The sequence below is a fragment of the Ambystoma mexicanum genome, chromosome 8 (assembly GCF_040938575.1).
Source record: "Ambystoma mexicanum isolate Mex_15411 chromosome 8, UKY_AmexF1_1, whole genome shotgun sequence".
Classification (NCBI taxonomy): domain Eukaryota; kingdom Metazoa; phylum Chordata; class Amphibia; order Caudata; family Ambystomatidae; genus Ambystoma; species Ambystoma mexicanum.
The window spans coordinates 72,551,727-72,566,974 of NC_090929.1; the positions used below are offsets into that span (position 1 = coordinate 72,551,727).

General features: G+C 45.6%; 1 protein-coding gene across 1 annotated transcript in view; it reads right to left on the minus strand.

Moving 5' to 3' along the window:
* SETX (senataxin) overlaps positions 1–15,248 on the minus strand; it is a 1,477,926-nt gene that overhangs the window by 1,080,563 nt on the left and 382,115 nt on the right. The window contains exon 5 of the mRNA XM_069609306.1: positions 3,069–3,288. Coding sequence (XP_069465407.1) covers positions 3,069–3,288 — 220 coding nt within the window. The remainder of the gene's footprint in view (positions 1–3,068; positions 3,289–15,248) is intronic.

The window sequence follows — 15,248 nt, forward strand, 5'->3', positions numbered from 1 at the left end:
CATGACACATCCGGTTAATGCCATAGCCTCAGCCTCTGCACACACCACGAAACTCAATCAAGTGAAGTCCTATCTATCTAAACAAAACTGCCTTACCATCGCCAGAGACACCATAGGAGCAAAGCTAGATTACTGTAACATCCTCCTTGCAGGCACCTCCAACACTAACCTAAATCAGCTCCAGGTTATTCGAAAACAATGCCCTTAGAGCGGCGCTCAACATTCCCAAAAGGGAACACATCACCCAAGCAAGGCGTGAAGCACACTGGCTCCCCGTAAAAGAACGAATCACATTCAAGACCCTCACACACAAATGCTGTACACTTAATGCCCCACCTTGCCTCTGACACCATTGCACAAGAGGCCTCCACACGGCCAAAAAGACTGTCACTCCAACAAACTCTGCATCCCCACCATAAAAAGGAACAGAGCAGGAGGCAATGGCTTCCCGCACATTGCTCCTAAACTATGGAATGCCCTCCCGAACTCACTAAGAGCGGAACCTTCCCTCTTAGCATTTAGGAAAGCCTTAAAAACCACCCTCTTCATCCCTTCTGCTTCAGACTGGTTCACGCCCCATTTATGCTAAACCTGCCTCTGTCTCCGATTTTCCTTCCAACTAAGAATGTACTGTTTGCATTTTCACTAGGTCTTATGTACTATGTAACTAAGCCTGTTCATCTATGTAACCAGCGCCACGATGCCTACGGGCTGCTGTGCGCTCTACAAATGTGAATAAATAAATAATACCTGTGTCTCATGTCATATCTGTTTCAGCACAACGGGCAGAAGACGGCATCGCGAGAAGAGGGAAAAATTCATGTTAACTACTTGGAGAGGCACATTTTGACTTGATTTTTGCCATGAACAATTTGAGGTTAGTTACCTTTGTTGAAGTAATGACATCATTTGACTGTGGGTCCCTCTTAATGGTTGGAATGTGAGCTATTGGGAATCGGGGTTTGTGGTTTCTCTGTAGAAGTACAGGGTACAACCAGTTTTGGTAATCTTGAGTTGCCGATAGAACAGTGGCATTAAAAGCCACGTGAACTCTGACATCACTATTTACTAAAGAGACTTTGTATTGGCTGTTGCTCTTTCAGGTCTCCCTAATTAAAGCACATACACGCTTTTGTCTTTGTGTTGTAATCCTTCAGGGTTGATGAGTCAAAAAACGGATTGATCCCCATCAGCCTTTCCTTTGACCGTGAATGAGGGATACACTGGTGTTAGTGCTTGGAGCACAAGATAAGGTCAGCTATTAATTGATTGGCCTCAGCAACACATACACTGCCGAATAATTTCTGTAATAAGAGTTACCTTTGCTAAAACAGCCTATGTCTGTTTGCAGGGTTAACCTATGAAGGCCTGCCCTGAAGAAGGCGGTTGCGATTACATATACTCTTCTTAAATGGCCGAGCAAGGATTCTCAAACTTCCTCGGCTAAAGAGGAGTTTGGGACCCCAGCTCTATAGCACATCCACTTTGGAATGTGTACACATACACTGGACGGGGATGTAGGCCCCATACGTATCCATGTTGGAACGTATGCACATACATTGAGTGGGGACGTAGGCACAAGCATGAGTAGGACACGGACCCTGGTCGTAAAGTTTGAGTAACAAATGGAATATAGCGGTTAGCAGGTCTTGGGTTACTCTATTCTGAATCAAATATGAACACAGTTGAACACTTTTTTCTGTACATTTTGTAGGTCTATCATGCTTTGCGTGTTCAATGACATGTGCCTCATTGCAGCCGTGAATTTGTATAGTTGCTCTGTATGGCTTTGCTTTCATTTCGAGCACAAGCACTTTAATGCACTTCTTTTCTGCACTTCAGAATTGCACATCATGTGCGTTTATTGTCCTTTACATCGGAGGTCAAACACTGTCTCCCCTTACGAGGCCACATTAGTTGGGCCGTATGGATGGATTCCTTTTGAGAAATAAAAACTAAATTAAATATATTTGATCACTAATGCCTCTTGAATGAGTTTTTTCAGAAAAGGTTTGTGTTGCACGACAAAGAAAATATGTTCATGTCTTGACTTTTTTCCGCATGACTTATATGATACGGTTGTCGGGAGCCCTTCGGTTATTTTGTTGTTTCTTTGTCCCTAGGCCTGGAACATTGGGGGACGTCCCTTTAGTATTTGATATTAAAGCAATATGCCTGAACACCTGCTCCATTTCTGGACCCTTGAAAACAGCTATCCCAAGTGATGGGATAAACACTAGGCTCGTGGGTAGCAGGGCTTCCCTCAGACTAATTGCCAGGCGTGTGGGGGCTGTGCAGTCAGTACTAACTGGCAAGACTATAATCTCTCCAGGTTACACATGGTGCAGCCTCGGCATGAGCGCCTTTCTGCAGGGCGGGAAGGCAGTCTTTATAAAAACCTAATCGGAGCACTTTTGCGACCTTGAGGATTTAAACGATTTACACGCCGATTAGTCAGCGTTCGTTGCATCAGCCACACGCCACCTTCAGACTGCCCATCTATTTATTCCACCTTAATTAGGAGAGCGGTTTCGAGGCACCAGCATAGCTAAGGTTACACAACAGAGAAAATTGCTCTGGGGGCCTGGAATTCCCACTCGGGCACCTGTCACTGGCAGGTGAATGTGTCTGATCATGCGGAAAAAACGCTCCAGGGCCCTGCCTTTCTAACAAGTGATGCGACAGTGTCTGGAAACTGCTAGAGGTTGAACAAAGATGGGTCCGTTTTGAGTGGTTTCCCACTGCTTTGGGCCATCAGCTTGCTCTTGACGCTATAACGCATGACTGGTGAGCACGGTACAGTTTGGGAAAGAGGACTGAAGGGTGATTGGGTTGCTTCAGAGTGGGGCGATAAGAGACTACCTTCTACAACCTCTGGCTAGGTAAAAGGTTTATTTTGATTACTTCTCCTCAAGTGGAGAGTTTGCACAGTCGCTATGAACTCACGGGTATAGAGGATGGAGTCACTTTGTGATGTTTGCCTAATTCATGCCACTCTTATCCAGGGATCTGTGGTGGAAGTGGTAAAGTTAAGTAAAGCGCCAAGAACCAGAAAGAACCGCTCTCACCCAGCCAGTAGTTCTTGTAGTTGTTGGTGTCGTAGAGATGAGCTGGTAAGAGAATGAGTTTGCCCTTCTCCACTGCATAAAAGCTGTATATGTCTGGGCTCTCAAACAGGCCCAGCTCGATGACCTTAAACAGGCAGGCAAAGACTTCCTGGAGGTCGTAATAGTCGTCGCGATCCACCTTACCCAGCATCCTGGCCGTCACGATTGCCCACCGCCGAATCTGTGAAGAGAAGCAACATGAAGATGCCTTACAGACAAGCCACGGCCATAAAACATGTCAGAGAAAATGAACACGGTACTACTCCCAGCAGAAATGGCAGTTGCCTATTTGTTTGTTTTTACAGGACTTCATAGGCAGGTTCTCAGTAAGAAAGGTGACCATGCCAAGCATGGCCTTTCTGCTGAATGGGCTAACAGCCTGTGTGCATGAAAGCACGCTTGGCCAGCAGAGCAAGACGACCTCTCTTTTACAATTGTGAATACGCCTCAGCGGGACTCCAACAAGTGATGCTCTGTAAGCATGTACTAAACACAGACTGCTCAGCAATTGAAGTAAATCCACAATGGCGCAAGACGGGGGGCGGGGGGGGATGCACCCAAAGCAACACACCAGGACTGGGCAGTCAGTAGCTTCCCTGCGTTAAGAGTGGCATAGCCAGGTGAATTATTCAAGCCAAACCGTTAGTGCAAAGCAACCCGCAACCAGAGCCTTATGCTCCACTGGCTTGCACACAAACTACTAGGCGTAAGACGGTGGTCTTCAAACTGTGGGGCTGACCTCAATGGGGAGCGGTGGAGAGGGGCTGATTTGGGGGTGCAGGAGGTCCTTTAAAATGGGGAGGCTGTTGACTAATTATTTGAACAATCTACATGCTTGGCTATTCGAGGGGAAAGGGGGTGTCAACACTAGTTATCTCTGAAGGGGGAGGGCAAGGGGGTGCGCATAAAAGTATGGAAGCCCCTAGCATAAGAACATGATGCAGATATTCCAGAGTTGCTTCTAAGTGTTATAAATACTAGATAGAAAGAGAATAATGCTGTGCATGGTTTTCTGAAGAAGTGCACAACATTTTCTAAGCGCAACAAGATGAACTCACTACAAAACAAAGAAATGTGGGCTTATCCCCTCCCTCCCAAACATAGAACAAAGCAATCTGGGTCAGGTTATCACAGTAGTGCAAGGTGCAGAGTACCAGATTGAGGAAGCCTGGCCTGACTTCCATTAAAAAGTGTTCGTTTGTAAACAGGTACTATATGAAAAGCTATATTCTAAGAACAAGCCAGATTCTCTATTGGCAAGTGATGTGCAGGTGTGCAGGGCTGTAAATTAGGAGTGAACGAGGAAATGCTAAAACCAGCTCCTGGGTGTCTGCCATCACCCAGAAGACAGGAGCTACCACCGGGGAACCAGGAGCAAGTACGCAGTGCACAGAAAATCTAACCTCAACATAATATACAACATGTGAAGTTGTTACCCATTATGTACTATCGATTATGCAAAAATGTGTGCTAGACGAGTCCTAATGTGTCTTTATTACCATTCTCACATACCCATAGTTAATTTAGCATACGCATGTTTTAAGGCAGCAGTTGGCCTGGGGAGCCATAAATTGCTCTGGGCAGTGGTTAGTTTCGAGCTAACCAGGCATTCCTAGATTTGAAGCAGGAGCCAAATCGCTCCCCGCAATTTCGAACCCCGTTGTACCTGCTGCTTGCCTGCCTTCAAGTATCCACAGTGCGGTTAAAAGTTAGAATTGTGCCTCTTGTGCGATGGCCTTTTCCTTGTAACTTTTTGTGGAGTGATCGAGCAACTGTGTTCAGTGATCATTACTAATCAGGGACGCAAATTCATAATGTGCCCCCGTTAGACCTTAAGCCTATTAGGGCTAGGGTCGTCGCCCCCCCCCCCACCCCTCTCAGAAGGGGCCGAGCTTTAGTCCCCCAGCACAGTTGGTCATGTGGACGCCACTGGCTTGTGGCAGCAATTGAAATGACTTCTCTATGGGTGTCGTATCCTGGAACCCACATGTAAATCCACTATACAACAGAACTACATTATTTCCTATATGAAAATTAGTAATAAAGCGGTTACCAATGTTCATATGCAAATGCTACGTCCTAGACGTAAAAGGAAATAAAGGTTGCGCGAAACTCAAAACGTGCAAAACGTGAGGATTCCAGGTTTTACTGATTCTTCCATTTTTTTATTAGGTCTCGTTTCTGCCACATCCAAGAGAACTTGTTAAGTTGCAAAGTACGTGGCTGGATGGCCAGGTAGTGCAAATATTATTAGTTATTTTTTCAAAGATGAAGTTCCTGTTATCTTTTCTCATTAAGCTTTTCCCAGGGAGTTTGAGCAAATGTAGTAACGATGTATGTCTTTCGCATTTGTCAGACGGGAATACAATAATTGCAAAAGATGTGTTCCGGTGTGTGCTAGACCTCAGGTTGAGGCAATGCAAAGCCAAAATACTGAAACAGGCTTTAGATCTACTGTCCCCTAGTGAAGTCTTGGGACGGCTGAATTCGTGACAGAGGGGTGAAGTAGTACAAATAATACAGTAATTGAATTCTGCAAAGTGGCCCTCCGTGACAGGTTTTTCAATGAGGTTCTCTTTTTCCCAGGCGAAATTAACATCCTCCAAACTAATAGTTTCTGTCCTTGGCCTAGCTGAGTAATGGGGACAGCAACATTTATCAATGTGGTAGTTGCAAAGATAAGTTTCATGGCCAGGAAGCTGCAAGGTCTGGGAACTGGCTAGGATGCTGGTGTAATGTGAAAGGATGTTTGTGTATCTAGTACTGTTGCCACGAGGTGCGGATTACACTTACTAGTTACCCTATTAGGTCATCTCCAGTGAGTGGATTTGGAGAGGTCATGTGTAACGTATTAACCAATAGACTAGTGTATGTCGATCTTTAGGGTTGTAAATGGCAAGAGCCAGTAGGAGAACAGGAATTTGTATTTACCTAATGCCTGGAATATATTGTAATTTGTGGTTTTTGTCTATAAAAACTGTGGAACGATGTTGGCGGGTCGGGTTCTCAGCCTTTTGCTCACTTGAGACATAGTGGGCAATAATTGAATGCATTGAAGTGCTGTCTTTTGGCAATGTGTGCACATCATTATTTCCTGGATTTATTGGAGTCAAACACCATATATGGTTGTGGCTACTACTTGCTTAGGCAGATAGGAATCTAAATTTAAGCTTGAATCTAGAACGGAAGAGACAGCCCAGGAAGATGCTTCTAGAAAGAAACAAAGTGTCACTTTCCACGAATTGTGTGGCTAGTAAAGTATTGACTGAATACATCCAGGTGATTGGGACGACTGTTTCCAACCAGCCCCAATTTCCTATTTTTTGGTCAGAAAGTCTGCCTGAACATTTTGCTTCTCTGAATCGCTTCTCCTACCCTTTGCATCCTAGTGGGCATTAATCTAGGAGATCATTAGGGATACAACTGTTGTATGTGCCCCCCTGAGGGAACAAGCATTTCATGGGGGTCGGGAGGTGCCACTATGACTTCTCCTGGATGAGTAACCATGCTCAGTTAGCCGTGTTAACACTGAAGGTTTGTGGTAGTGATACATCATATGTAGACCAGTTACATGGCAGAGCTCTGTGGGGATCATGTGTTGGAAACCCTGCAGGAGACCCACAGCAAAACCTTGATTTTCTTGGTGTGAGAATATGGATGCAGCCTTTATGGAAATGGCCTGTGACTGCACAGTAAGGAAGAACAGATGCGCGTACAAAAAGTGCACGCAGGTGGTTAGGACAATTTAACTTCACTCCAAATTTGGAACCTGCACCCTCAATTGCTGAAATGATTGCTAAAGGAGCCAAGACAATGACTCCAACACTCCATTATCTGACCATCAGGAAAGTCTGCTGTGGAATCTGTTGTAGGTCACACTTCGAAGGCAAACCTTTGGCAGGATCAGCAATTACCACGCTTCCAGACCAGAAGGAACAATCAAGTCACAGCTACCTGACCAGGCAGGCATACCTGGTCTGCAAGAAGACTCCTTGCAGATTGACCATGCATTGTCTACCATAAACAGAAAGCAAGTGTAAACAGATAGAGCCAGAAGCACATTGCTAAGAAAAAGACCAAGAATGTTTAATAAATACCCCTGGAACACCAAACAACCACAGGATTACCCGACCCCTGCCACTGCCACTGGATCACGGTCCATCTCCTTGGTAACCAGACATCCAACATCAGCTACCAGACAGATGCAACAAACACAAGCCCAAGGACAACTATTCTCAATCATTTACAGTGGTTGCAAAGTCAACCTACTTGCATGTAAATCTTTAATCAGTGAAATAATCAGCACTAAAGCAGATATTTGCTCTTCATCTTGTGAACGAAGTTTACAAATATAACACTGCATACTCGACTTCCTAGAACAGTGAAGCAAAACAATTACCATGGTCTATATATTTAACACTGAACCGTACCTCCAACGTAGGTGACTATTACAGACGTAACCTAGGTTAGACAAACATGTCCCGACACACTGCAAAGTCCCAGTTTTATGAAGTTATTCAATTGGGGCATGCATTATCGCTTAACTAACTTAAGCAACTAAAACATTTCACTAATATACTTTGTGGCTATTCACTTAAGTGTTGCAGTGAACGTTCGCTTGCCTTGCCCCACTCCAAAGGTTTACGCCACTTACTGTTGGGAAAGTCAAGACCGCCTTGAATAGCGGTGGGTAGATATTTCTCACAGCCTGAACATCTTACTAGCTGGTACCTCTAGGGTTTCTGAATGATTACCTAGTTGAACATGAAGGTAAATCCTTAAAAAATGAAAACTACGCCAAAACGAAGAGGAATCGCTGAAGCGCTGCCGCATTCTGCACCCTTCCAGGGCCAGATGCAACAGCAAAGCTCTACTAGTTGTCTGCAGATGGAAGCTTGGCCCGAAGGAACACAGCAGAGTCAGAAACTTGACGACTTGATGCCTGAGGCTCATTCCCTGTGTAGACATGACAAAAAGAGGTTTAAGTACCAGAACCGGGAGCACTGGCAACAAGCAGAGCAAGAAGCCTGCAGCTGCTACATGAGGCAAAGGAGAGCAAATTGACAAAGCATCGTCAGGAACCGAAGCGGGTCATCTCGTAAATGAACTACACACCCAGGGCACAGTGCGCATCTTCAGCACCAGAGGCGTACTTAGACAGCTGAACAGTAGGTCGTGGTTCTGCTCCTCTTCAGAACAGGGGCATCGCCAGTGGATGTACAGCAGTCCATGATTCATGACCACAGGAACAGTGGTGCATCACTACCAGCACCTCACCTTGCAAAAACCTCATCTTTCAGCTGTTCAAAATAGCCAAACATATCAGGACCCTGACATCCACTCAGGTTGCCTTTGAAAAGGTACCTGAAAGATTCTAAACTGAAGTCCTACCTTTAAAGTGGGCCATGTGCTTACCATATGATGCCAACCGGCATCAGGAACAGTAGTCTGCTCAGCTCTTCAATTCACGCCATCTCACTGGTTCCCTACAAGTTTCCCTATGAAAGCCTGAATACCAGGTAATCCTCTGCATGTTGTGAGGAGTCAGAGATGCGAGACGGACACAAAGGTAAAGTTTTCTCACATGCCATTTTATTAAATAAAAAGGCTTGGACAAACGCTGATCTTTCCCTAGCCTAACAAGGATGTCCCTGCCTAACAAACTCAGAAACTAAGATTAAAGAAAAATGACCCAAAAATATATGACCCGCACACCAACATACACAACACAATTATACAGGGTTTGTTAGGCTGTTTTAAGTTCCACAAGATAACACGTCAATTCAAAGTCAAAAGCGTTAGAACTCAAAAGGGTCGAACTCCCTTCCCCTGGATCAAGTCAGGAATACCTTGAGCAAAGTTCAAGTTCAAGAAAGTTCTGTGCAATAACAAAGTTCCATTCAACATAGCACCAAAGGTTTTTTCCATGCAATAAGATCTATGATATTATATGGCATTTATAACGCGGCTCTACACAGGTGTTTCAAGGCGCGACGAGGCAAGGGAGGGGAACAGAGGGAAGACAGAGACAACGATCTTACTAGGCCAGGTGACATTGAGATCGCACAAGTGCAGGGGAGATGGGGAAGGGGAAAAGTGCGAAGGGGGAGGGGAAGTGCAGTACATAGGATAACAGTAAATAAATAGAAACAATAAATCAGAAGTGCGGCCAGCTGGTGGCAGGTGCAAGGGTAAGTGCAGACATCAGGTGGCAAGTGCTGGTAGGAGGCTGTAGGGATACAGAACCAGCCTCAGAGTGCAAGGGTCTCCAGGGGGGCAGTGAGGGTGTGCAGCTGGTGGGGAGGGGACCTGGGTGATAAAACAGAGGGTAGTCAGGTGACGAGTGCAGTTTCAGCCAGGAGTTCAGCAGGGGAGAGGAGGAGAGAAAGCAGGGGCAAAGAGGAAGGTCTTGAGGTGCTTCCTGAACCAGAGATGGTTCACCACAATTTTCAGAGAGGCAGGGAGGCTATTCCAGAGGGAGGCCCAAGCCGGAGAAAGATCTACCACCAAATCATTGCTTGGAGAATCGACTGACCCTGAGGGAGTTGGAGGCGGATGAGCGAAGAGCTCAAGAAGGAAGATATTTACGAAGAGGGAGTTGAAGGTATTGAGGCCCCAGAAGGCCTTGTGGACAATGCAGAGGGTTTGAACTTAATCATCGCAGCCACTGGAAGACAGATCAGAGATTTCAGTCCTGGAATGATACGATCCGTGGGCTTGAGGCCAAGGACAAGATCCTTCTACTTGGCAAAGTGAATCTCTTTCTTTCCAAAGGCTTGCTCACAACTTAGAACTATTAATCTTCCAGAGTCTCTTGCTTGGCAAAACAAAAGTATTTTCCTCAAAACACAATTTCAGGATAAATGATTTTTCTCAAAAGTCAAGCAATTAGCACATTCTTCAAAAGAAACACTTCAGTGAGGCTAGCTTAATAATCAATCATACTTCTTTTACGTAAACACCTCCTGAAATGCAACACTTCAACAAGACAATGTGATGGATGTAACACCTTTTTTCCAACACACCTCTTTACCACAAAAACAGTACTTTAAATCAACATCTTTCCTGGTATACTCGCCTGCCAGGATAAAACTCATACTACTACAATTGTATTCTGTGGTCGTGCGGGTTTCAAAATTTTCAACACCAGGATTCTAAGTGAGGAGGTTAGAACAACTGCTTCTCTTGATAGTCTCTCGGCTCTTAAAATGGGTTACAGCTCTTCCCACATTGGTATGGTTTCGGTATTATTCGTGTTGCCTCTTTGCTGTAGGAAATTCAAGTTAGTTTTATCCCCCTTGGTCTCATATAAATAAGGAGGGCTTTGCTCCTGCGGCCTTTGTTTAATATTTGTGCAACCTCTTGGCTGCTGGCAATGCAAATATGGTATCCCTTATCAGGAGGGTTGTGCTCAGTTTGCGTTAATATTAATCTTCTGTTGCTTTGCCAATGCGGGTTACAGCTGTCCCCAAATTGGAATCCGTGGTTAGGAGAATTGTGCCCAGTTTGCCTCAGTTCGCTTGTTAGATATTCAAAATTATAAATTTCACCTAGAGGTCTCCTTCGCAGTGCCCCAGGATCACCTGCTTCAAGCCAAATCACTTCAGTCTCGGTGTCTCCTTCTGACTCACTGGTGTTTGTGGGTCTCTTGGGGGCCTTCGGCACTTATGCCCACACAGACTGCAACGATCCGTACAGTCCTTCACAGAAGCTTTGACAGTTGTGGGTGATCTCTGGTGTGCCTCATGTACAGGAGCAGCCCACAGCGTGTGGGGAACTTGCTCCCCACACAGCGTAGCTTCCTTCAGAGCGCTTCATCTGCGCAATCTCTGAAAGGCCAAGCTTTCTCAGCATCTACAGGGTCCTGCTATCGCCACTACTACACCATCAGCTTCTCCTCCCTCCTGCACCTGGAGCCCATTTATATATTTAAAGGTCCCGCTCAGGTGCTATCAAAACTAGACTGCTCATGATACTTCATCAACTGAGTCCCGCTTCCTCGTCCTATTGCGGGACTTGGACAGCATAATTTATTTGTTCTTTTTATGATTAGGTTTTAAACCTCTACATAAGGCAGAATGATAAAAATGAGAAGTTCTGATATTAACTTTATAAACCTTCAATGTACCACTTTTATGCTAAAAAAATAAATAATAAGAGTTTATGTTCTGTACTTTGGGATGTCCTAGGGAAGGGAACCGTACATTGACAGCATGCCATTAGATATTTAGTTACTAGGGGAATCTCACTCTCAGAAGAGGATGAATATCGCATCTCTCCTGAGTCGCCATTTCCCCATGACCGTTGTCTCCCCCCATGTGATCCTCCCTCATGTAGCGGCTGCCTTCCACTGGCCACATGGAAGGAGACTCTAGAATGAGGTTTAGTGACGACTCAGCAGGATTCATCACAATGTCCACAGGTACGCCCAAGGTACTGTACAAACAGCAAAACTGCACCCAATTTTCCTGTTTGACCTGTGGCATTACGGTTGACCTAGACAAGTATTGTTAAGTCCAAAATTAACTTCCCATTGGAGCCTCTCACAGTAGACCTCGCCAAACTCCCCTCAACATGGACGATCTACCTCTAATAAACCAGGACTAACTCACTTCTCCAAAAACCCAACACCACCCTCGCAACAAACGTCAACCGCCATGCCCCAGTGAAATAGTGCACGCGCAAGCCTAAACCTTCTGCACCCTGTTACACCCAAGAACTCAACTTCAACAAACCATGAGAAAACAAGAAAAGACTTGGCAAAAGTCCTATAGTGCCTCTGTTTCAACCCTGCTCAAGGAACTCTGTGCTACACGCAGACCATTGCTCACCACTGCCAAAGCCAACTACTCCGAAAATACTTCATTCAATGAAGGCACAACCGCACTGCGCTGAGAAATCGCAAAGTTCAAAGATAATCTGCAATTTATTCTAAAGCAAACAGCCGACACGTGTTTCAACCTCACGGTCTTCCTCTAGGCTGTAGCAGAAATCATATTGTCTCAAGGACTGAATTAAAATGGCTGGCATGCAGGTCTTCATTTACATTTGCCCTGAATGACAGTCTACTAGGCATCGTTGGCATGCTGCATTAATAAAACACCAAACAAGCTACATAATCTCAAACTATTACATCTAGAAATCTGATAATTGTGACAAATGTATACCTGCGAACAAGTAATAAGGAGGAACATCTCACATGGCTCCGATGTTTCCTAGACAGCAATCAGTCTGACCCCATTTACAGAACATTCTCGACACGCATCATAGGACAAATCTTCCTGCTTCTCAAGAAACCAACACTGGACGCAGATTAACTCAGCAACTGCCACTGAATCACCCATCTTCCCCTTCCCAGGTAAGAACCTTGAGAAAGCAGTACCCACGCAACAATCCCAGCACATCAAGCCAACAACCTTCTTCAGTCCTACCAATCTGGCTTCAGACGCAGCACAGAAACCGCTACCTTATGGCCATCCTTGCCTCCATGTTCTCCTTAACCTCTCAGTAGCATTCGCCACAGTAGACCACCACTCAGTGATAATCTATATTGCTACGTGGGGATAAGGGAGACCGTCCTCGGATGGTTGAAATCCTACCTTGCTAATCACCACCAGTACATACAAATGGATTTCTTCAGACCACCAACCCCACCCATCACCTGTATAGTCCCACAAGGACCCATCCTGCCCCATCAACATGAGACTTGCCCCCTCCCCTCACTTTTACAGTTCATGAAGGAGCTCAAGACCCTCCTCTTCAAGGAATGGCGCCCTTAAAACCTAGGTCCACACACCCGCAACTCCTCACCCTGTGAGAGACTGGATGATCTGCTCCCCACAGTTTCCTTCCCTGGTTGTTTGTAGGTCCCTTGCGGCCAAAATGCTTGCCCCCCCTCCCCTATTGGCTCTCAACTCCCTTGACCAAGTTCTTCCCCCTTTGATTGTAAAGTGCTCTTGCCTCCCGTTCAATAAATATGCTAATAATATTGTCAAACAGACACTCCTATAGAACCTTCCTACTTCATTACTTTACTGTAACTTGCAAGCAAATCCTTAACTTGCTTTCACAAAATATCCCATTTAGGAACATAACCTCTGGTGCATGCCTTTATTCAAAGTGATACTGTGTTAATCTGTATACTTGTTTAACCCCCTTCACCTCTAAGGGATGACTATGCAACCAAAGCGATCAGTAGGTTACGATGGATTTTCAGGCTGAGCCCTGGGGTGGGTTGGGTGGGAGGAGGGGTATGAGTCGACCCTAGTTGATGGCCATGGCAATTGGCACTTGGGTCTAGACAAACTAGTTGAGGCAGACCAAGCAGAGAGGTGGAATTTGGGGGCTACTGGTGTGGTGCAATAAATCCAAAATAGAGTACACAAATATATTCATTGAATAGGCCTGATCGCTAAGTAGATCAAGTAAAGGTCAAGCAGTTATTACTGTAGCTTCACACTTGGTGAGCTCAAAGTGAGATCACCCACAGTAAAAGCAATTGAAGTCAATAAAGCAGGAGAAACTGCAAGCAGAAAAGTCAGACAACAGAGCTTTAAACACAGTAACCAAATTCCTCGCCATGTCATTATAAACCGCTAATCGATTAAGCAGTCCCTCCCTACCAGGTCAGTTGGCCGAGTGCCTCAGTCAAAGTTCCAGGTGAGACCCTCTGTATGGTGCAGGAAGTCTTATGATCTCTAGAAACATGTGTACAGGCTTGTTATAAATGCCACATCATATCAATCTTGGACAAAGCTTTGGCAAAGCCAACAGGTTGTGCATGGTTCCAAGATAAAGCACTTTTGGAGTTTAAAAGGTAAGCTTTGTGAGCCCCGTCCTACACCCTCTATAGAAGTATGAACTCCTAAACCAGCTCCTGGCCCTAGCCTGTCCATCTTGCATCGTGTAGGGTGCAATTGGCAGTTTTAGGGGTGAACCAGATTGGCTGGCTACCTAACCCTTTGTTTTAACCCTTTGGTCTGCCTGGTGGGCACACTTAGGCCAGCCCCAGTCTGAGTATATCTAGTGGGGACCATTCCCCTACGCAGGCTACTGTATTAAGTATTAATACTGAATGTCTTCATGTCTGGCTCACCTTTCTTCAAATTCCTTGTCTCTACAAGTAGTGTGCCTGTCAAACTGCATATTGAAATCCCCACACAATATAATCATCCCACCCTCTGGTTCTTTGCAAATCGTTGGCGCAAAATCAAGCAGAGTGAAAGAATATCCCAGAACAGCAACGTTGGGCCTTAAAAAGATGTTGGGTAAATATGAATCTGAATTGTCAAGCAATCTTACTCGCAAACTTATTAACTTGGGAGACTACTCGTCTGGTAAAAACATCAACCATAACCTAGCAAAGTAGCCCCCACTGGATCTACCCTGCGGGTCAACCCTTTTCAGCTAATCTGGCATACGTTGGGTACCCTGCTTTGTAGCACCAAACTGTCCATGTTTCTTGGAAGCACAACAACTGTGCCTTTTGTACATATTGATGCCAATCGGGGTTAAGGACCTTACTAAATTGAGAATTCAGTGTTAGTATTGTCTTGAAACCTTAAGAGTCCTGTGTGCTATGGCAACAATGTTTACCCCACTTTAGGGTATTGTTACAGTGTTCCTATTGAAAGGGAGCCAAATGGGTTGGGGGTGACAAAGTGTGCAGGGGTGTGGGGGAAGGTAGCCAGAGAGAGGAGTGGGGTGCAGGTAAAGTGAGCCATGGGGTGGGAGTGATGGAAAAAGTCTGCTACGGTGGGGGAATGAAGAACATAAGCAGAGGAAGGGGCAGCGAAAGAAAGCAAAGCAAGGGGGGAGGCCAATAAAGAAAGCCATGGCAGGGTGGGTGGGGGAGGGGGCTGTCGGGAGCTAAGGAGGGGGTTTGAGCAGAAGGGGGGGTGTGAGGAGGAGGGGAGCGGAAAGGGGGTCAGGGGGTTAGACAGAAAAAGGGAGCCAAGGCAGAGAGAAAACCAAAGACACAGAAGCAAGGAGGAGTGGAGGAACTGAGTACCAAAGGGAGAAATCTGGAGGAAGGAGAAAAACCTGGAAGTGGAGCACCGGATGAGGTCTCTAGACAAGTCCTCTCTATGAAAGTCTCCTCCAAACAGGTGCTCCCCTGCTACTCTAGAACCATCAAGGACA